This window comes from Chelonia mydas, chromosome 3, assembly GCF_015237465.2.
Source record: "Chelonia mydas isolate rCheMyd1 chromosome 3, rCheMyd1.pri.v2, whole genome shotgun sequence".
NCBI lineage: Eukaryota > Metazoa > Chordata > Testudines > Cheloniidae > Chelonia > Chelonia mydas.
The window spans coordinates 9,407,927-9,430,904 of record NC_057851.1 but is presented as its reverse complement, the minus strand read 5'-3'; the positions used below and the strand labels follow the sequence as shown (position 1 = coordinate 9,430,904).

Sequence of the window (22,978 nt, the reverse complement as noted above, 5' to 3'; positions counted from 1 at the left end):
GGCACAAAACTTTTCACAGCCCTAATTTTAAGTAGAGCCCAGCCATTACTCTTTGGCCTAGGCCCATCTGTAAATGAACATTACAGCATACACTCTCAGGGAACGGAGATCATTAACGGCATAAATGAATTTGTGTCTAAAACCAACAAACCCCCACCCCTGTGATCAGCAATGGGAAGAGCTGTTCAGGTTTGCAGTTCAGCCAGTGAGGGTTTGCTGTTTGTTTTCACTGTGTCTCATTGGACACAGAGAAGATTCACAGATTTTAAGGTCAGACGGGGTCACTCTGACCATCTAGGCCACAGAGAGCGGGGACAATCTTCCCTAATTTGCCTTCACCTGGAGCATGGAGCGAGAGGTGGAAACACAGTGGTTCACGACTAGGACTGCCTGGGCATTGTACACATCTGTGTCCACATCTGGCGTTCGGAATACAGAGCCTCATCCTACACCACTGTAGTGAGTTTGTGAAGGGAGTTTGTTCCTGACTTCAGTGGGGAGCAGGAGTGTGGAACTGGCTTGTAACACCTTAAACTTCAGATCGGCCACGAGGCCTGTGTGACTTGCCCAAATCTCATTCAAACAGACTCTTTCAGGCTTATTAGCCATCAGGCTGGTCCCAGCAGTTGTGGGACCCTCTCAAACATAGCCAATTCCTGTCACCATGACAAGACTACGATCAAGAGAAGGGTTATTACATTATACCGCTTTCTTAGATTCACGGATTCTAAGGCTCGAGAGAACCATTGTGATTATCTAGGCTGACCTCCCACATAGCCCAGGCCACAGGACTTCCCCGAATTAATTCCTGTTTGAACAAGAGTACGTATTTTGGAGACAAACATCCAATTTGGTTTTAAAGATTGACATTGATGGCGAATCCACCCACACCCTTGGTAAGTTGTTCCAATGGCTGATTCCCCTCACTGTTAAAAACTGGCCCTTCATTTTTAGTCTGCATTTGTCAGCTTCACCTTCCAGCCGTTGGATCGTGTTATGCCTTTGTCTGGAGGGCGTAAATGGCAGGGTAAGTTACACTGTGCTAAATCACCCTGCTAAATCATTTTCAGTGAGTGCGAGTGTGATTCATGTTTTGGGGGGGCCAGAGACTGGGGTTGTAGAGGGGAGATCAGCCAATGGAAGAAAGTAAGACCGTGTAAGATAAAGCAGATTCCCACCTGGCACCACTTGAACTAACCCTGTCTCACATCCTGTGAGTGTAAACAGTCCATTTGCAGTCTAAAGAGCGGGCACACAAGTCTATTCTATTCTACACAGGTTCTCATACCGCCTCCCCACCGTGCTAGCTGAATGCCCTCCAGCCGTGCATTAAGCAACCTGACTACACATCTGGCCCGGATTATTTGTTCTCAGCATCTCATTGTCATTACCCCGTGGAGCTTCATGTACAGTCCGCAGGCGTTACAGACTGGCTCGCCTTCAGCGTTTCTGCGCCACAGCGTGGTCGTGGTCGTGTGACAGTTGGCACAAGAGAGCCCAACGCGGCGGGAGGCGGACTGCAGCAAGAGACAAAAGCAACAGCAATGTCAACAAGTCGCTAGCGTTACCGTTTGCACAAGCGGTTTCTAGGTTGGAGCAGACCCCACCCAGCTTTCCCTGATGCATGGCAACTGTTGGAGGGGTTTATGGCTGTACTGATAATATTTTGTACGATGGACAGTAACTAGCACCGAAGAATCTCAGTGCACGTTACAGACATTACACGGATTCAGCATCACAACACCCCTGGCAGTACGGTCAGTGGGTTTTTACCCATTTTACAGATTTATAAACCAAGGCACAGCGGGGTAAAGTGACCTGCCCAAAGTCACACCGGGCTTAACCATTAGCCCAGTTGTGCAGCCCTGTGGGTGAGAAAGGGGGCGTGACAGAATATAGTACTTCCCTGCGTAGGAGACCCACATCACCAGACCCTGCATGAGCGGGGCAGGGCGGGAGGGAGCAGCTGCTAATTCACCTCCCATGCAGGTGGGCAAGGTGTGGGCAGGCAGGAGTGGAAAATGGGTGGGGCCTTTGCTCCATTCAACATGCCAGCCAGCTGAGATGGCACAGAGCAGGAAGCAAGATACACTAGGTCCTGGGCTGGCACGGCTTACTTCTCCCCTGGAGTGAGCCGTGCAGGGGCATACGCAGGAATAAAAACTTGATGGCTTGGGGGGGGGGGGGGCACATTTTGTGTCCCCTGCAGCCGGAGGAGCTCGCTCTCCCTGCCCCAGCGCTGGAGCCAGAGGAGTTCTGTGCCCCTGCTGATTATTGGGGGGGGGGGGGGTTGCCCCTGCTTGCCCCCCGCCTTCTGCCTGCCCCCAGAACCATGACTCTCGGTCACCGTTAGGTCCCCACCATGGTCCTGAGGCAGCACATTAAGCACTGCCTCCTGCTCTGGCCAGACAACGATGGGCCAAGCCAGCCAGCGGGGTCATTGGCACAAGTGGGCAGAGACCCACGGGCTCCTGGCTCCTCCTCCCAACACTCGCGCCTTCTCTGTAAGTGAAGGGAGATTTGACAACGGTCAAAGCCGAAGCAGGAAAATCTAATTTGTTTCCAACTTCAAGTGAGACTCCGCCTGACAAAGGCCGAGTCTGGAACTGGGCCCAAGGTATGAAATCTGGAGCCAGGTTTTGAGTGCTATGAAATTTGGTGGCGTTTTTTGATCCAGGCGTTTGGTTTGTTCCATCACAGCAAGAGGGGCCAGCTGGGAAATAAAGATCTGGATCCTAACGCAACCACCCCCCATATTAGAGGGTGTTTAGACCTGGATGTTTGGCTTGGGGGGCTATCCCTAGATGCATGTGTTTAAAGGGACATTGTTGAGATGTCCTGCCATCATTACTGTGTTCCTTATAATAACTCTGTCTGGAACTGTAACTCTCCTTCCTCTCCAACCTGCTGCCTGTCCACCGCCTGGTCACATTGCTTTATTATTGTAGGGTTGCTCAGGAGAGCCAAATGGATGGATTTTGATTTTGTTTTTAATCGGGAAAAAAAAAAAACCAGTGCTGAAGCAGTCTGCCACTTAAGAGTCTCTGGCAAAACACAAGACGGAGGCTCCTGCTGGGCTGCCTGGACTGGATTTCTTCTGCGAGGAAATCACGATCCTGCTGCCACTAAAGTCAATGGCAAAGACCCCTTGATGTCAGTGGTGTATAATGTAAGCTCTCCTGGGTTGGGCTCTTGCCTTCTAACCTGTACAGCTCCTGACCCTCTTTTGACATCAAATAAATGATCAAAGCAGAGGCTTCCACATGTGAGGTTTTCAATCATATTTTCCTTCAAAAAAAAACAACAACAACAACAACCAATATTTAAAATCCAGGAAAGACTCATTCTGGAAATTGTGATGAAAACATGTAAGCAACTGTCAGTATGTGCAACTGGTCCCCTGCTGGGCCTGATCCACAGAGGGTAGGTGGCTGTTAGAGGCCAGGTTATGAAGCTTTAGCTCCAGGTGTTGCTACTTGTGTATTTAACTCTGGAAGTCCCCAGTTCAATCCCTAGTGCGTCAGTCAAAATGGTCAGCATGTAAAATGCTATGAAACCAGCCCCTGCTTCTCCCTCTTGCTTCATTTTTAACTGCCCAGAGTCTGTAACCCACAAAACGGTATCTTCTGTTCCTGTCAGGTTTGCCCATATGGCTGCCATTTCCTTGTCTTGCCTTTTCTGCAGATGGCAACATGGCTGCCCTTTGTTTACCTCCCTGTTTGCACTTACTGGCATTGTGGCACGAAGGTCGGGGAACCTGGCACTGACCTAGTACAACTGCTGCGCACTTCACTCGCTGAGCCTCCTTTGCTATATGTAGGCCTGGAACAAAACCATGTAGCCGAACACACCCAGACTTTGTGGGCGTTCTAAACTGAAACCTGGATCAGGGACCTAATGGGCGGAAGCAAAACTGGGATCCAAACTCACCCCGACGGCAGGGTGTTCAAAACCCAGATCCAAACTACTGCTGCTGCTCCAGCAAGTCAATCTAGAAATGAAGAGATCAGCACAGGTACAATAAAAGCCAGCCTGTCCCACAGCTTTTTAGAGGATGGGGGGAAAAAATCTGTGTACATTGGTTTGTTTGTTTCAGATTTTAGCGCAGCCCTTTGCACTTCCTGATTAATGGGGAGACTGGAAACCGATGTGCTGAAACCACATGAGAAAGACCGTTCTTGTCGTACTTGGAAGGGGGAAATACTGCAACACAAGAAAGCCCACTGGCCTGAAGTTTCCACCCAATTTTGTAGAGCAAAGCAGCTTAGTTAGCTCGTGTACATGCATGTGGTCTAGCCGTCTTCTTCTTAGCGTATGCACAACGTGCCTCAGTTGGCACATGACCAGGATTCATCACTGAATTTGGCCCAGGGCTTGGATCATTTGCTTCCCGGCCTCGGGCCAGGTACTGACGGGGAGTGTGACGTGACCGCTGATCCATGCCCCTGAGTCTAGTGGTGACAGCACAGCGTTAGGAGTCAGGAATCTGGATTCCAGTCCCACGTCTCCCAGTGATTTGCGGTGTCATCATGTCCTCTCTCTCTGGCTTGCTTTCACCAGCTGTGAAATGGGGATAAGAACACCTACCCCACAAGGGTGGGATGATGTTTAATTCAGTCTTTCCCAAGGTTTGGAACACTGAGCTCCTCTTCAGGAATCAGTCCTCTCTCCCTACAACCTCACTAGGGGCCCACCCACCTTACTGTAGACATCTCCTGTGCACCTCAGCCCCGCTACTCCTTTGGGATGTGACCCCACACCCTTTGGGAAACCATGGCTTCGTTCATTAACATCCATCAGTGGAGTGAGAGCCTTGGAGAGACCATGCAATGCAGGTAAACACTGTGTGTGTCTGCACGCTAGGGAGAAGATCCTGCAAACACATGGGGAGATGTTTCTACACTGGCTCAAAACACGAGCACTGCAGGCACTGTGGAAAGATCAGCAGTTATCACGTGGCAATGTCTGAGCTGGCACACACTGAGACGAGGGAATGGCTTTACAGAGTCAGTTGATTTTTAACACGCATCTTTTTGTAGTGAACGTATCTATCTGAATATGTACACCATCTTCGCCAAGACCAGGGATTGAAACCAGGACATCCTGAGCTAAAGCATCACTCTCTGCAACCATGGGCTGTACCAGACACATAGCCACTGTGGACTGGGCCCAGCAAGGGACCCACAACACTCATCAATGGGTTACCTAGGCGTATACACTGGACACCTGCCCCAGGCGCTAAGCTTCCCTCACCCTCATCCGCAGAAGGCAAAGCCAAAGAAATCCAGGCAGTAGCATGATTTTTGCCTTCTGCCTCTCTGAAGATGCTGGAGAGCGACAGACAGGCATGTTGAAGCTCAGACACGTATGGGATACAGGGGAGGAGGTGGGGTTGGAGACCGCACATGGACAACGTCCCCTCCTCCTGGCATGGAGGCGGGATGGGGTGTTACAGTGAGCCCTTCAGCTGGCTCCTTGCTGCTAGAGGATTGTGGCAGAGTCTTGGGTGTCCAGGGGATAAATGGGCTTGGGCTAAGCAGGCCGTTCCCCAGGACATCACGCAGGGCATAGAGCATCCACACCAGCTGCAACAGTGCGGGGACGGTGGTCTCTCACCAGCAAGGCCAGGCACAAATCTCTCTCTCCACCTCCTCTCCAACAGATGTGCCATATGAAGCTGCAGGGTGCCCTTCCCCAGAGACAGGTGAACAGATCCCATGGGAATGAGCATGGTATAGAGACACAGAGAGATAGATTCACCTAACCTACCACCCAGAAGCCCCTGCCTGATTCCCTATCCATGGTCTGTCCTGACTCCAAATTGTCTCACTCCTTTTCCCATCCCCAGCATTTCAGTTCTACCTCCTGGCTTGCTCAGACAGGAAGCCACCAGAGGATATGGAGATGGTGGGGTCACCAGAGGCTGAGGGAGGTCATAGGCAGGCAGGAGGTAGTCAAGGGGTGGGCATCACATGTACGTAAATGTGAATAGAAATGTAGAGAGAGGTGGAGGGGACCAGGCTGGAGGTGGAAAGGGAGCTGGGGGTCAAGGGCAGAGCTCTGTAGATGTTATTTTGTGTAGGACCCTGTAAACCCAAGGGCTGGCCTTCTGCTCAGCTGTGAGCAGCAGGCAGGCACTTCGGGTCTCCCATGTGTCCCACAGTCCTTTGCACCATTTGCCATGGGACCTCCATTGAGGAGCCGATGCAGCCAGTACAACAGATCACAGAGTTTTGCAGGCACAGACAACTCAGCTGAAGCCAGGATGCTATTTTGGAGGCACAGAGAGAGGCCCAGGAAGCTGCTGGGAGACACCAGATGATCTCCCAACTTTTGCCTAGGATTCTAAGCCTCGTCATTGCAGAGTGCCCAGGTGCCTCTGGGCAGCTTGGATTGAGTGAGTGTTTCCTGTTCTGGAGTCTATTGTGTAGTTGTGCGCAGGCTGCAGGCGAACGGCACACGCCTTTCCTTACCAGCCGCCTCTGGGGTTTGATCAGCGGTCGGTTGATGCCGTTCATCTTGTGGTAGAGCCCGCATGCGTTGCACAGGTAGTGTCCCGTGCCGTCTCTCCTCCAGAGTGGGGTGGACATGGCTCCACAGTTGACACATTCTCGCCCCTCAGAGTAGTCGTCAAAGAACTCTGCAGGCATGACAGTAAACAAAGCAAGAAAAGAGGGTGGACAGGTTGAGTTAAATAAAACATTTTTAAAACTCTCCACTCTTGGTCCTAAATACTCAAGCAGTACCTGGCTATCTGCAGAGAGCAGAAAAACAGGGGCGGGGCGGGGGGGGGAGGGAGAGGTTGTGTTACGACTTTCCTTAGGAAAGGCAGGTCTTATTAAAGGCAGGCTGGCCAAGTGGCGAGGCCCCTGGCTTGGGATTCAGGAGTCCTGCCCCTGCTACACGTATTCTCTAGCGCCTTGGACAAGTTACTTAATCTACTCTGAGCCTCTTCTATCAAATGAGGATAATACTTCCCCACCTCACAGGGTGTGGTGAGGATAAAACCCGCTAATGATTATGAGCCTCTCAGAGACTAGCCCAGTGGTTTTCAACCTTTTTTCGTTTGCAGACCCCTAAAACATTTCAAAGGGAGGTGTGGAAATCTTAAGACACAGTCTGTGGACCTCCAGGGGCCCACAGACCACAGGTTGAAAACCACAGTAGTACAGTGGTGACGGCTGTAAAACTATCTTTTGAGGTGCAAACTGGGGCCCTCTCTTTTCATCAAAACCACGCTGTTCATGCAGGCCCAGATCTGAAGCCCGCTGAAGTCAATGTAAAGAATCCCATGGATGCTGGACTGGGCTCATCAAGGCTACCCATGAAAACAACATGCACCTATGGAGGGTGCAAAGTCCTCACTGTCACTTGTAAATCAGGAAGACACTTGCACAAGCAAACATCTAGCTCTGCATGCAAGCACTAGATCCAAATGCACAACGGATGCCCAGGTAACACACTATCTGTTTGTTGACACCACACTCATCATCAGGAATCGATCCTGTGACTCTCAGCATAGAAAAATAGGCCTCTACCACTTGGAGTAAAGGAGACCTTCTCCAGGGACAAGAAAAGAGCAGGCTGCTAGCGTGACTGGGGTGAGCCACTAGAGGGCGACATGATCACATGCATTCCGCCAGCGTACTGCACAGGGCGCTTTTTAGCCAGTTTCACAGAAGTACCCACATGGACAAATCTGGCCCATGACGCCTGCTTACAAAATATGTTCCTGGGAATTTGGAGATGCTAAAGAGACTCTTCCTCAAGCACTGCAGCCCTAAGACAGCTACGGGAGAGTAAGCTGGACTCTATTCTGCCTTGGCAGTTACATGCTTCATGCATAACATCATCGCTCTGATAATGGAGTAAGAGATGGATCACACCCTGATTTTCAGATCGCAGGGTGAGCTTGCAGTGCTGGGCTACGTGTGTTGCACCTTCCGCTCTGGGCCTGATCCACAGAGGAGCCGCATCTGTCAGAGCTCTTTAGTGCGAGCTCGAGAGACCAAAGCTTTCAGCTCCAGAATGAAGTCCCCCCAGTTCAATCTCTACAGCGGACCACGATTACAGCGGTTACACCAGTGGGCATGTGCTGCTATTTGACCGGCGCTCTCCAGAGTTAAATTCAGCTCGAGCTCAAAAGACGGGCTTTGCAGCTAGTGGGTCTAACAGACCCAGGTCTACTCTGAAACTCATCCTTGGATAGAGTCACAAATAGCAAGTGTGAAAAATCAGGGCACTTTTTGGGGGGAATGGAGGGACACAGTTGCATATAAGACAAAGCCCCTAATATCAGGACAGTCCTGGTAATATTGGGACGTCTGGTCCCCCTGTCCTTGGGTCAGGCATAGAGGGGAACTAGAGAGGTACATGTGCAGATAACAAGAAACAGTGCAAACCCATCCTCCGCATAAAGAGGTGCAATTCCATTGAAATCATGGACAAACTCAGCGCAATTCCCTTTGGCTCGGTAAAATGAGAACACCTGATGTGAGCATCCGTGGGCCATAAATATCTAAACCTCCGAGACTGCAACGCATCCCTGATGTTAACCCAGACAGAGGATAACAGCCTACGACCGCTGTCAGTTTGCGGAGTTACTCCTTCAGCGAGCGGACTATCCTCTTTCACACTGCTTTGGTGCAGCCCCAGCTGACGACACGAGGGGTGGGGGAGTTGTTACAAAATCATTCCTGCAGACTCACTTCCCCGATTATAACCGAAGGAACAAGATTGCTTGGCTCTCAGTCTAAACACAGAAACAACATAGAGCCCGTAGAATGCAGATGCAGCATTTGTTCCTTGCGCCACAAAAGAAAGATAACAAACAAAGGAGACGGGGGAGGAGGGGAGGAAAACAGTGCAGCTCAGTGTGTCCTGAGTTTGCAACACACATCTCAGCCACCCTTGGAGGTGTCAGCCTTCTGGGGTTTCTCAGGCCGAAACACGTTACAAGGTGTGTACCACAGTATGGGGACAGAATATACTTAACAGCCACGCCAGTGTTGATAAAAGCACATTTTTGGAAGCTGTTTAGGCTTAGGCCATGCCAAACAGAAGCTGCTGAAGAAGTGGCCTGTTCAACACTGTACCGCAGATCCTAGGAACCTTGCCATGCGACCCGGGCTTTGTTATAGCGGCATGATCTCTGGGACCCTAACAGATCTCTCCACAGACAGCTCAGAGACAAGCCCATTGAGACAAACAGATTTGATCAGGGGAACCTGTTTCCCACTCCACGCCCACAGCGGATTCGTTGGTGTCCCAACTCCTTTCACTACAGATCCCGGTTGCAGCGTCTACACTGAAGTCAGGGGCAAATGAGATTTTGCCGTAAAGACCTGATCCAAAGCACATGAAGATCCACAGACGTCATTCCGGGGATTTCAGTAGGCTTTGGACGCTTGAGAGCCTTACGTATTTTGCAATTTCATGTTGAGTCTTGTGAAATTTGGTGTTTTATTTCAATCCCCAACTCCTGGAGACATGTTATTTGTTAAGAATCTCATCAGTCCTTTGGAAAAAAAACAGAAAGGTTCTAACCCACAGGCTTGTGCAGAAAAGCTTGAAACTGTGAAGCGAATGCACGTAAAGGCCCAGAAACCAGAAGACAGAGAAAAAGAGGCATCTTTTATTTTTTTAAAAAACATCCTGATTTTTATGCCAATCTCATCATTTTCTAGGCCTGACTCATGATTCTGGAATGCACAGGGTAGCCATCAGAACATAAGAACGGCCATCCTGGGTCAGACCAAAGGTCCATCTAGCCCAGTATCCTGTCTGCCGACAGTGGCCAATGCCAGGTGCCGCAGAGGGAATGAACAGAACAGGGTCATCATCAAGTGACCCATTCCCTGTCACTCATTCCCAGCTTCTGGCAAACAGAGGCTAGGGACACCATTACTGCCCATCCTGGCAATATTGTGATTATAACGCCTTCCTTGTCTCCTTACAATTATTTGAGTCTCAACCAAACCACAGATCAAAAAGTGTCGTTTGAAAAGGAAAGGCACTAGCGCAGCTGGTTAGGAAACGAGTCCTTCCTGTGAAAAATCTGAACAAAATCAAAAATTTCAATGAACAAATAAAAAATGTCCTCTGATTTTTGGGGGGGTTTCAATGAAAGCCCCAAAATTTTCAAAAGACATTAAAATATTTGCACCCAAAGTTTTATTTTGTCAAAAGGCCAATTTGCTTTGAAAACAAGTTTCAGTAATACATTTTCAACACACTCCAAAAAAACAATTGGTAAAATCGGGCTAGACTAAAATTGAAACTCAAAACTTTTTCCAGTGGAAAACTTATGTTTTCAACACAATGAAAATGTGTGTGGGAAGTGTCTGCTGTCCTAGAAATTATTAATTATTTTTTAATCAAAAAATTGAAAGTTTTTGGCCAAAAGTCAAAAAGATTTTGTCTGAGGACTTTTTTTGTTTGTTTGTTTGTTTTCAGCCAAAACTCGGGGGGGGGGGGGGGGGCGGGGGAGGAGGAACTGGCTGAAAATCACATTTTCAGGGTTTTGGTTTTCTGAGAAAAAGTCAACATTTTCTGCTAAAATCTTTGACAACAAATATTTTTTTAATAATTTTTGTCAGAATTTTCTGGAGGAAAAAAACCAACATTTTCCACCCAGCTCTACAGTCTAGTGTCCCTGATTACTATCGGCCTGAGGTCTGTTGTCAGGCGCAACTTGGGAAACTTCTTTTCACTAGATTCTCTCCCTTCCTAGTCCCCATCTTCTCTGTATTCATTTCTCATTCCACCCATGCCTATCTGTTTTTCCACCTTTCTTTTCCCCCCACTGGAGTTTTTCATTCCCTCCTGTCTGCTCGCCACAAAAGAATTCAATTTCTCATCAGAAAACCAAAACATTTTCAGTTTCCATCAATTTTTGGCTGAATAGGTTCATTTTGGAGATTTTCAGTTTGATGAAAAATTGAAATTTTCCACTGAAAATTTTGACAAACATGTTTTGTTTTCATTTAAATCTTCCTCGGGGAGAAAAAATCCCAAACCATTTCCCATTCAGCTCTAAATCCATCGTTTCGGTGTCTCAGAATGCTGATCATCCATAGCTCCTAGTGACTTTAATGGCAGTTGCAGATGTTCATTACTTTTGAAAATCAGACCATTAATATTACCCAGCTGCTTTGGGGGCATGCAGATGTCTCTATCAGCAATAATATCCCCAGCATGCTGATCTCCAAGGTGAGTGTGACAAGATCACACTGCCCATGATGGAGGAAATGCGGAGCCAGGAGTTGAAGATGAAGTTTGCAAGGTGTAATCTCATCACAATCTCATACAGCACTACAGACCTGTCTGAGGAGAGACTGCCAATGTTCCTCATCAGGAAGAGAGCCTCCTTCTTCTCCAGGGCATACTTTATGTTGCTGAAATCCTTTTAACAGGAATGCTCCCTAGGAGGACTTCTTCACACAATATAAACTGAGTAGAACAGGAGTCTTGAGCTCTGATATGTGTAGTTTAGTCTTTGGCACTGTCCCTTTATCGTCTCTATAGCAGTGAATTAGAAGGCAAGAGAATGGATGTCTTTATAAACAAGGCCTAGCTCAACCACATCCAGCTGAGCTTGATGCAGGAATGACTGTGGGGAGTTCTCTGGCTTGTGCTGTACTGGGGACAGGCTGGATAACATAATGGACCCTTCTGCCCATAACAATCCATGAATCTACAAAAGAACGAGCATCAAACTTCTTCACAACTCCAGCCTTCTTACCCCTTCCCTCCGTGGGAGCTCTTCACTGGCTTCCCGGTTCTTATCACATTGAACAAAACTTTGTCTCCTTCCCCTCCAGGCCCTACGTACTGTGACAGCGCCCTCGGCCTCATCTCTGCTCTCGGTTCCTCCCAGTGCTCCTCTTGCTCTGCTCAGGGACATTGGAGGAAAGGCTGGATGGAGTCCTTTGTTCTGTGCTCTGCAGCAGGTCAGATTCGATGATCATAATGCTCCCTTCTGGCCTGATGAGCTATATGAAGCCCTCTGTGAAGAGTTGGGCCTTCATCTCTTTCTGCCTCAATGCCCGCCCCCTCCCCAAAGGGGATAGTACCTCCGCTCCTAGCGGGGCTGCTTGTGAGGAGGTAGCCATCGGCGTTGGAGAGATCTGCTCAGACACTGCCAGAGAAAAGCCTATTCACCATGCTAAGAGCCTGTGCTCGCTGACTGGACGGCCAGGTTCGCCAGGACACCACGGTCGCAGCGCCACACGGATTTGGTCTGGTTTGGTTTTTCCAGTGTTTTGCTCATTCAGTTTTGCCTTTTCATTAATAACGAAGATTAAGTAGCGTCAGCCTCTGGAGGCTCCCTGTGGAAGGCGCCTGAGTAAGTGCTTCCATGGCTTTAAATCCAGTCATTATGAGCCCTTTTGACACTTATTCTTCCCCCCAACCTTGTACTAGCAGCCTGGAAAGGAAACATTTATTCAGGCAGCAAATTGCCTGAACAGCTCCCGCAGGGAGCCAGCACAATGGGAGCGGAGGGAAGGGCTCCTCCAGTCACACTCAGGGCAACAATTTCCCTTTCACGGAGCCGCTGGACGGCGAAGATTTATGGGTCCATAATGTGACCTCTTTATTACCCTTCACGCCAGGTCCTTCTGTGGAGATTTACGCCCTGCCCAGAGCCAGGCACAGCAAGTGGCAGCTTGGGAGGGGATTACGTTTGCCAGGAAAGGGTTCGGGCCACCATTTATGTGGGAAACAAACGCAGAAGCCTCTGACTGGAATGGCCTCCCTCTCCCCTCACAACTCACTGCTTCCACCACCCGCCTCCCTGACTCAGCACCTCATCCGTTACACCTGAACCCCTTCCCCTGCTCTTTGGCCATTGTGTTAGGTCTGACTTGGGCCTGAACCTGACTGGTGCTGAGGACTTTGAATTCCCATCAAGGTCTCAAGGAGTCGAGGGCACCCCGCAGCACCTCAGAGGAGGCTCCCAGTACCTCAGCACTCGGTCTTGAGAGTGTAAACTGCTTGGGGCAGGGGCAGATTTTAACATGAAACAGCATGGTCTAGTGGTTAAGGAGCTGGTCTAAGAACCAGGTGACCTGGGGGCTGGTCCTGGCTTGAACAATGAGCTGCTGCATGACCTTGGATGAGTCTTTCCCCTCTTGGCCATTGTTTAGCCAGACTACACGGTTCTCAGGCTGGGAAATGTCTTTCGCTACCCTGGGTGACGCAATGGGCCCCCAGTCTCGGCTGGAGCCTCTGCATGCTTCCACAATCTATCTCCGTGGTTTTCAACATTTTTTCGTTTGCGGACCCCTACAAAATTTCAAATGGAGGTGCAGACTCTTTTGGAAATCTTAGTCATAGCCTGCAGACCCCCAGGGGTCCATGGACCACAGATTGAAAACCACTGATCTAACATCATTTTTTCAATTTTTTTGGGGGGGGGGGAGGGGGGAGGGGGTGGATTTAGAAGGAAAAGTCATTGCTAAGATACAGCTCACTTAGGGTCCATGGTCTCAGAGAGCGGTACCTTACCAGCACGTGGTTCCACCGATATCAAGAGCACTGCTCACAGAGTAAGGTGCTACTCACCAGGCAAAATGGACTCACTGCAGTGGTTGGGCAGGAGGTCCCATGCACATCTAGTGACAGGGGTGTCAGTGGTCCCTGGGAGATCCTGAGTGGTGGTGGGTGACTGCACAGGTGTATATTTTATTGTGGTGGACTATTACCATTTAAAGGAAGGACTTCTTTGAAATAGAGACAAATAATAATCCAGGAAGCTACATATTCCTGTCCAATGTTACAATCATTCCCAAACCAATCCTTTTGTTTCTTTTAAGTTTAAAAACCCTTCATTTTGGGCCTTGAAGGGGTTGTCTTTGGGGATTGAACAGGAGATCTCTGGATCTAAAAGCGTGAGCTAAAGAACCAGAGCCAGGGGTGGCTAGTGAGACTAGCCCAGGACCTGGGATTCAATGCTGTGTGTTCCACCACACACTTCCTGTGCGACCTTGGGCAAGTGACTTAGTCTCTGTGTAACTCATCAGTTTCCCCATCAGTACAATGGAGATAACAACACATCTATAACTGTGTTAAAGATTGTGAGGTGCTCAGATAGTGTAGTAATACAAGTACCTAAGAGAGAGAGAAATGGTCCATTAGCTCAAACGCAGTAGGAGATTTATAAGCTACTATATATGGGCCAGCCACTAGAGGGGGACAAAGAGCCTCACTGTATTATTTTGGATGGGACATACTTGAGGCAGTTTATTCAACTCTGACAGCTCTTACCCTCCCCTTCTGCCTGTTATCTTCACCCCCTTTGATTTGCCCAGTGGAAATGGGTTTCCATTAATACAGCCCTGGAGTTTTGTTTATAGATGGAGGGAAATTTAATATCAACATTTCCCCCTAAAAAAGTGTCTTGTCAGTTCACTGAAGCACCTCCACAAAGGAGACACCATCTGTCACGCCCAGCCGGGCACTTACCGGCTTTAAACAGAGCGTGAGAGCAGTTCTTCCCCCAGAGAAACTGCCTTTCCTAAACCAATTTGTTATGATAAGAGGTGAGAGCGGCACACTCGTGTATACTCATCCCAGATGGACTCTTAGAGGAGTCTCACTTTGCACAAGTGCACATTGGCTTGAAAAGCAGACCCAGAATACTCCGCATGGGAATTAAGAAAGGCAGGGGGACTCCCGCCACACAGCAGATGAGATGTGAGCTGGGGAGCAGAGCACAGGGACAGCCGGGAAAGCAGGCAAACTCCAGGATCGCATTCAAAAATTATGAGCCATGCCCCACAAATCATGATTAGCTTAAAAATCATGATTATTTTTTTTAAAAACTAATACATTTGGAGTTCTTTATATTTGCCTTCTTGTGTCTGAACCTTTGGGTTCATGTTTTCAAGCTTTTCACTGCAACCACAAGGGCTCAAGACTCACTTTGTTTCTTGACATAAGAGCTGAGAGTCTCATGTAATCACATGACTCCAGGAGCTGGGGCTTAAAGAAAAAACACCAAATAGCATGGGTCACATGATAAAAATCACAAGAAGTTGGAAGCATTGGTCATCCCTCTAATGCTACAGAGCTGAGCTGCGGAGCACACCAGAGGATAGGTGGGAAAGCCGGGAGCTCTTGTAATGCTGGAGAATTCACCGATAGGAAAGCAGGGGGATTTCTGTAATGTTACGAGCAGACTTGCTCTAGCAATGCCGCAGCACAGCTCTGAGCTGGGAAGTAGAACATGGTGGTAGGATTATTTTTGTTTTAAGTAGGAATGAGGGCAACAGAACACGGCTGATCAGACTCCATTCCCACCCTCCTTCCTCCACTCTTTTCTGTTTAGATTTTATTTTCTTTAACATTTAAAGGGCCACAGGCAACCCACAAAATACGATTCAGCAAGACTTATGACCAACAGAAATGTCCCGAGGATTTATTTTTAAAGGGCCGCTGTCAATCTGAAAATCCCATTTCCATCTGAAAAAGTGCCCCTAAAACGATTAGAACTGAAAGCGACTCAAGAAAGTAACATTTTTCTCCATTGTTTCGATGTATTTACTTTGTGTAGTCGATGGCACTTTGACAATTCACACCCGGGCTTCATGCTTTTGTGAGCATAAATGGAACATACGTGATCCCCGGGCCTGTGTGCTGTTCTCGGAATAGCAGGGGAATAGTTATAAATATATCGCATGGATTTATTGCCCCATTTGTTTTGTTTTGAAAAATTGTTAGCAAACATGAACATTGTCCTCGTTCTGCAGTCGGCCTGCCTGGGGTCTGAGCGAGCAGATCCAGTTGCAGAGTGGTGTTCCTTGTCAATTAGAATCCCTGTCAGTATCTGGGGATTTAATCGCATGTGTAAGGCCTTGTTACAAATGATTTTTAAAAAAATGTTTGATCCTCTGTCCTGAAAATATATTGTGTTTTTTTGTCATTTCACTCATTTGCGTTGGAAATATGTCTGACCCAGACTCTGGCATGTGATTTATTCGGTCTGATAAGAAAAAAAAGAACCTACATATTTGCTTATAAAATATTCAGACTATGATCTGGTTCTAACGTTAGATCACTTTATAAGAGGCTTTTATAAAATCACTGTTTCACTCAGTATCACAAGTTTCAAAATGCTACAGCAAATCTGTGGCTACCTAAAGCGTCACAGTTCTTATGCTGAACTTCACGGCCTAAAACTTGGATCCCCAGCTCCACAAAGCACAGATCTTTGCAACCTGACCTTTATCTGCAAACACACCCGTGAGCAGTACTGATTACATCCAGAAGAGGGCAATGGTACACACACACACTTCTTTTCAATACTGGACATTGCCATGATGCAACAGAAAATGGAGGATGAAGCACTCAATCAAGTGATGGGGATTAGATCATTGAAATCTACTTGCAAGGTGGTGTGCTAAAGAGGGCAGGATGGTTTGGGATTCAGGAGACATTAGTTCAATGTTTGGTTCTACCAGAGCCTTTCTGCTAATGGGTAAGTCATTTAAATCTCTCTGTGACTCAGTTTCCCCCCGCTCCTGTAATATGGGGATACTAGCACTCCTCTGGTCTTGCAGCAGTGTTGTGAAAATAAACTAATGTCTGTGAGGGGCTCAGACACGGGCGGTGGGTGAACCACTGGTTGCTGGAGGCTAGGCCCCGGCCAGCCCTGCCCCCCAAGGACCCGCCCCCTCCCCCGCCCTGGAGCACTGGGTGGGAGGGTGACGTATTGCCCCCCTCCCCCAGCCTCAGTGCCCCCAGTCTCCCCAAGCACAGGGCGGGCAGCCTCTACCCCCATCCCCCAGCAACGGGTAGCCCCAGCCAGCCCAAGTCCCGGCCATCCTAGCCCCAGCCGCAGCACGCCTCCCTAAAGAGCAGCCTGCCTGGGCTGGGGCGAAGGGCAAGCAGGAGGGGACTTCGGGGAGGAGCATGGGTGGGGCCACGCTGGGCTGTTTGGGGAGACACAGCCTCCCCCAGCCTGTCCGAGGCACCGCCCATGTGCTCAGATGCTGTGGAGATGGATCCATGTAGACAGAGAAGCGTGAAGAGACAATTAGTGGGTGGAACGCCCCAAACACTGGAGCTCTTTTAAAACACCGTATCCAGAGCGGTTACAGCTAGCGCAGGTTGGAGGACAAGTCCATTTTGCAGCAACTTTCAAGGTTTAACCCTCCCTTTCAGCAATTGCATGTTAGCTCAGCGGTGAGGGCACCAGCCTGAAGGCGACCCAGCCGGACGTCCCTGCCTGCCCGGATTTGGAGCAGAGTTCTTCATCGCAGCTCGCTCTGCTGCCTGCAGAGCAGGGACGTGAGCATGGCTCTCCCACGTCCCATATTGGTGACAGTGGTCCAACCAGTTCGCCTTGCTTACGCGTGCAGGGGCAATGGCTGCCCCGCAGCATTTCCCCCACCAGGACCGTCTACACCTGCTGTGCTCCCAGCAGGGCATTCTGGGCAAAACTGCACAGCTGCCGATTGTCAGGGGCAAAGGCGCGTGGGTGCTTTCCTCCGAATGCAGTGCTCTTTGGGAGGGTCTCTTGGGGAAGGCGTGGGGGAGGAAGGGACCATGTGTTACCACTTTGGGTGTCGCTCCTGCTAACACTTAGGCCTTGCCTATGCTTGCCAGGAATGATAAACCGGTAGGGCTATACTGGCAAATCTGCCGAGTGGAGACGCAGTTTATACCAGCAAAAGAGCGCTGTGGCCAGTCTAGCTCAAACCAGTTCCCCAAATGGAATAAACTGTATCAGCAAGGGGACTATTTTGGCTGGTATGACTGCGTCTGCTCTGGGGCTTTTTGCCGACGCTGCTATGTCGGCGAGGGGTTAATTTGTTCACATTCCTAGCCAACACAGCCGTGCTGGTTCTATTTTCTAGTGCAGACCCGGCCAAACGCAGATGAGCAATTTGACATGGGCGAGTAGGCCCACTGCCCCCCTCAGTGAGACTACTCACATGCATAAGTTGCAGTCATGGGTAAATGCTGGTAACATTGTCGTGGAATCGACCATGGTTACAAACCTAAGAGGTCAGTACTTTGGAATAGTCCCTAGTTCCTGCACTGGGTCACCAGATCCAAACCCTTATGAGCTTTGGCTGTGTTGGATCTGGACCTGAACTTCACGGCTTGGCTCCAGGGCTAATTATGGTCAGATGAAGGTTTCTTGCTCTACCTGGACAGGAAATGGAAAGCAGCTAATGGCCAGATTCTGAAATAAATACACCACCGACAATGGCGCGATGCTAATTTACATCAGTGAAAGATACGGTCCTAAGTGTACAAGTAACTGCTGTATCAATCCTTCTCCACGTTTACAACCCCAGTTCTATGTCCTGGGGAACACCCTACCCTTAAGGCCATGTCTACACTAGCGATCTTACAGCAGTGCAGCTGCACCGATGCAGGTATGCCGCTATAAGCTCTTTAGTGTAGCCACTCTAAGCCGACAGGAGAGAGCTCTCCCGTTGACTTAATTAATCCTCCCCCAATGAGCAGCAGAAGCTATGTCGGCGGGAGAGCGCTGTCCATACCGGCACTTAGGTTAGTGTAATTTACATCACTCGGGGGCTGGCTAATTCACACCCCTGAGCGACATAAGTTATACCGACATAAGTGGTAGTGGAGACATAACCTACAACACTTTTCTAGATGTTTCTGAACCTGCTCATAGATTTAGCTTCATCTTTATTATTTATATAGATGATCCTTAATCTGTTACGCATGTAGGATCCTTGCAGCCAATATGACGTTTTTTGCAGGTTTACATGCTTTTCAAACAAATCCTGGATTAAGCTGATTGCTGCTTTGCCAGGACCTGCGCAGGAAATGGGGTCAGAGCCATGACATCAGAGTGCAGGGGTGAGCTTCACAGCAATGTTCCTAGAAATGGTTTTCTTCCATCCGACAGGAAACAACATTGGCACCATTTTCCTCCCTGAATTATGTCCATGTTATAAATGGAAATGGGCTGTCAGAGGTTCCCCTCGGCTTAAGTGTCATTTGGTCCAGAGATTTAAGGTCGGGGTGAAACAGGAAAACAATGCCGAAGACCCCAATCTGCAGTGAGAGGTACAGACAGTGATGGCCAGGAAATGTGGGATTTCTAATACTCTCTGGTGCTGTGTTCCTCGACCCAGGAACAAGCCTGGACAAATCATTTGAAGCTGGGATCACTGAGTGAGGGGTGCTATGCATTATTCCTTTACAAAGGAATTAAGATGCTATGGATTAAATCCACCCCGGTGCTAACAGCCAGTTCAAGGCCTACGCACTGCTCATGGTTACATCCTGTTTAGAGGCTTAGGTAGGATTTCAGTAGTGCGTAGGCCCCATGCTAGCCCTCTGCCTGGTGGGGAGGGGGAAAGGGGAGCAGGATTTCACCCTGAAAAAGGCACCCAGGAACGGGAAATTGTAACGAATAAGGCAGCACAAAAGAGCATCCACATTCCATTTGAAATAGAAAGGGAGAATGGGATTAGCTAGCTCCTCCCACTCCCTCAACCAGGCGACCGCACCCCCTGTTGGAATCTGAGGGCAAAAACAGCCTTCATCTTCCTACAGGTTGCCAACCCTTTGTACATTTGTCTCCTAGCCAAAGAGGCCTCCACACCTTCCCACAGTCAAACTATTGCTCGAGTCATCCTGTGTATCAAGTTACACAGTCAGCAGATGTGCTGGGTGCAGCTTTGTGGAGGGATGCACAATGGAGGCATTTACAGCCCCTTGATCACTGGGCCAGTTCAGTGCCGGCCTCATCCCCAGAGCAATCTAGAGCCACCTAACGGCTGTTCTAAACTCTGCCAGCTGTCAGTGGCCCTGAGGGATCATTAGCGGGCACACGACCTCTACAGATGAGGAACTGAGGCACAGAGAGGTTAAGAGACTTGCCCAAGGTCAGACAGGGAGTCTGCAGCACAGTCCAGGAAAGAAATCCAGACCTCCGGAGTCCCAGCACAGTGTCTTAACCACAAGACCAAACTTCGGCTTGTTGGGTGTTTTTCCTCTGTATGGTCTGTGACCGTATCATCTTAAATGCCCTGATTCTATAAGCCAGGCACCAGCTCCTGTGGTCACGCGGGGCAAGGTGTGGTCCATGGCGCCAAACCAAGACATAGCGCTGCGAACAGAGCCACTCCTGACACAGACAGGGCAAGGGGACGGGGCAAAAGAAAGATGGGAGAGATCACAGAAGAGCTCAGACCCCATGGCTATTAGTACCTAGGTAAACAGGTAGGTCCTACACCACTCTGCAAGTGTGTCGAAACTGTCAGGGAGCGAAAGAAAGAAAGAAAGAAAGTCGGGGCACCACCAGTGATTTCCTTGGCTGCCTCACTGACTCCCAGCCTTCACAGGCCATACTCTGCAGTGTCCCTGGAAAGGGCTGTTGCCAATCTGTGATTAGATTAGCTGGATAGTTCTGCTCTCTGGGGTGGGGTGAAGAGGGAGGATCTGCTAACTCCCCTCCAGCCATTTCAGGCCTCAGAGAGATGGGCGAGTACAAACAGAAAGGAGGGGAGGAAAAGACTGAAGGGACTTGTGAGGCCAATAGAGTTGAAGGGTTGGGGAACCCCCAGGAATGACCTTGCCGGGAACTCCTAGCATATTATCACTGACCCTATTCACACTGTTATCTATATGGCTGACGGCCCTTCTAAATATATCCGGCCTGAGGCTCAGTTCCTCAGTTCCTGCACTTGGGCAGGGATGAAGGGAAGAGGGAAAGGTGGCTTTAAAATTACATCTGCACTCCCTGTATTCTGGGACTGTGCAGGGGCCTGCCTTGGTCCCAGTGTAAGTCAGAGCAGCCTCAGGGCTGCTCTAACTGCCTGGGTACATCTACACGGCAGCTGAGAGCGAGCTTCCCAGCCTGGATGGACAGACTCAGACTAGTTGCGCTCGAGCTAGGGTACTGAAAAGAGCAGTGTGGACGTTGCGGCTCCGGCATGGACTCAGGCTAGCCAACCGAGCTCGCACCTTGGGGGCCGGGTTGGCATGAGAGCCCGAGCTGCTGCCCAAGCCAGCCACAGTGCTACTCTTAATGTGCCAGCTCAAGCCCCGCTAGTGGGTGTGTCTGCCCACACCCAAGCTGGCAGCCTTTGTGCCAGCTCTCTCAGAGCAAGGGAGGCCTTCTGCCCAGCGAGGATTGTTGGGGAGGGAGGGCTGTTTGCACCCACTGTGTGGTTCCTTTACTCTGACAGAGTGGCATCAAGGGACCCTAGAGTAAGTGAGAACCAGGCCCATTGTGCCCCTCGCATGTTATGCTCTCCCCTGCTGTGACTATTACTCCTTCCACTCTTACCTCTAGAATTCAGCACAGGGGTCGCATACAGAGTCCTTTGGGGACTGTAAACCAAGTAATCATATGACCTACTCCCTCTCTGAGCGCACACACCCCTGTCTCCAGGCGGTACTAAGGGCTTCTCCCAGTGTCTGCGGACACCATCAGGGCAAGCAGACTCAGGCTCCAGTTACTAAGCAACTGGCTGGTGTATCTCATCATCATTATTAGAACATCACTGGGACTACGCACGTGAGTAAAGCAAGCCAGATCTGGTCCCAAACCACTGGTTGGACCCACACATATTTAATGGCTTTTTAACTGTTGGCCCTGATCCTGCAAAGACATAATTAATCATGTGCTTAGATTTATGCACAATGTGTAGTACCCCCCCGGGGTGAAATTTTAGCCCCACTGAAGTCAATAGGAGTTTTGCCATTGACTTGATTTCGCCCATTGAGTTTAATGGGATTATTCACAATGCTTAAAGATAAGCATGTGTTTTAAAACTTTGCAAAATCAGGGTTCATGTGTGTAAAATAGCACTCTGAAATCTCTGGATGGAAGATCTGATAAATAATGAGAATTACGACGGTTGTATTCTTTCTATATTATTCCATTACCAAAATGACGCTGTTGTGAGGCAAATCGTATTGTCCGGACACAGAAAGTGATTGGCCACTAATGACCCCTTACATTGCTGGAAACTGAATTCCCTTTTCACCGTTTGTGCCGTTTCTTTCCTTTCTTGTCTCCTGCTCAGCTTGGACAATGCAGCTAGCCAGGGATTTTTTCATGAGTTTCACCCAAGTGACCCTCTTGCTGATCGGCTTCCAACCCCTACGGGGGAAAGTTTCTATGCAAAGATCTTAAAACCATTGGGATGGAGCTTACCTTTCTTTGTTGTTTGTTTTATGAAACACACTCTTGGGGCTTCAACCCCTTGACGGTATCTCTCTAAGGGTCCAACCCTGCAACACTTACTCAGCTGAGGAATCCTTGCTCAAGTGAAAAATCTTATTGACCTCAGCGAGGCACCCATGTCAGGCCTGCAGGATCATTATGCACTTATTGAGCCAGATTCTAGTTTCTGTTACAATGGTGAATATCTTTAAAGGAAGGAATTCAGAAAACAGCCCAGGACAACTCGGGTCAGTCTCTAGCCTATATATATCTCTTTGTTTTTTCTAATTCTTTTCATCATCCCAAATATGCCCGGTTTGTGCTTTTTGCCCCCTGTTCCCTGTTTACTGGATGACCTCTAATAATTCTCTTTTCCGGCAGTATTTGTTGTTCTGAACATTGGGTCACTCCCTTGCATTGGGAGCGGGGTGGGGAAGAGAGAGAGAGAGAGAGAGAGAGATTTTCACAGTAACTGATTAAATATCTGAACAGGTCAATTCAGACCTTGACAAGCACCCAGCCGACAGACCTGCAGGTACCAAAACTTATCAGAGGAAAATATAACTTGCAGGTTTTCTAACCCAATTGATTGGACTTTTATCTAAAATAACAGACATTATAAGATAGGAAATAGCTTGAGATAAGGAACAAAATCGAGTAGTCTTGAATCAGATCGGACCACGGACAGGTTCACACTCCCACACCTGCCTTGGATGGATCAATGAAAGTTTCTTGGCATTGTCCTCTCTGGTTTTGAAATGCTGCTAAAGTCGGTGAACTTTGAGACTTCGGCGTTTATTCTGCGATTATAAT

General features: G+C 49.0%; 1 protein-coding gene across 1 annotated transcript in view; it reads right to left on the bottom strand.

The window, feature by feature from the left end:
* Positions 1-22,978, bottom strand: part of GATA4 (GATA binding protein 4) — a 48,181-nt gene that overhangs the window by 10,242 nt on the left and 14,961 nt on the right. Inside the window, exons 3-4 of the mRNA XM_037893472.2 lie at positions 6,474-6,640; positions 1,392-1,517 (exon numbers count right to left, since the gene is read on the bottom strand). Of these exons, the coding sequence (XP_037749400.1) occupies positions 1,392-1,517; positions 6,474-6,640 (293 nt within the window). The remainder of the gene's footprint in view (positions 1-1,391; positions 1,518-6,473; positions 6,641-22,978) is intronic.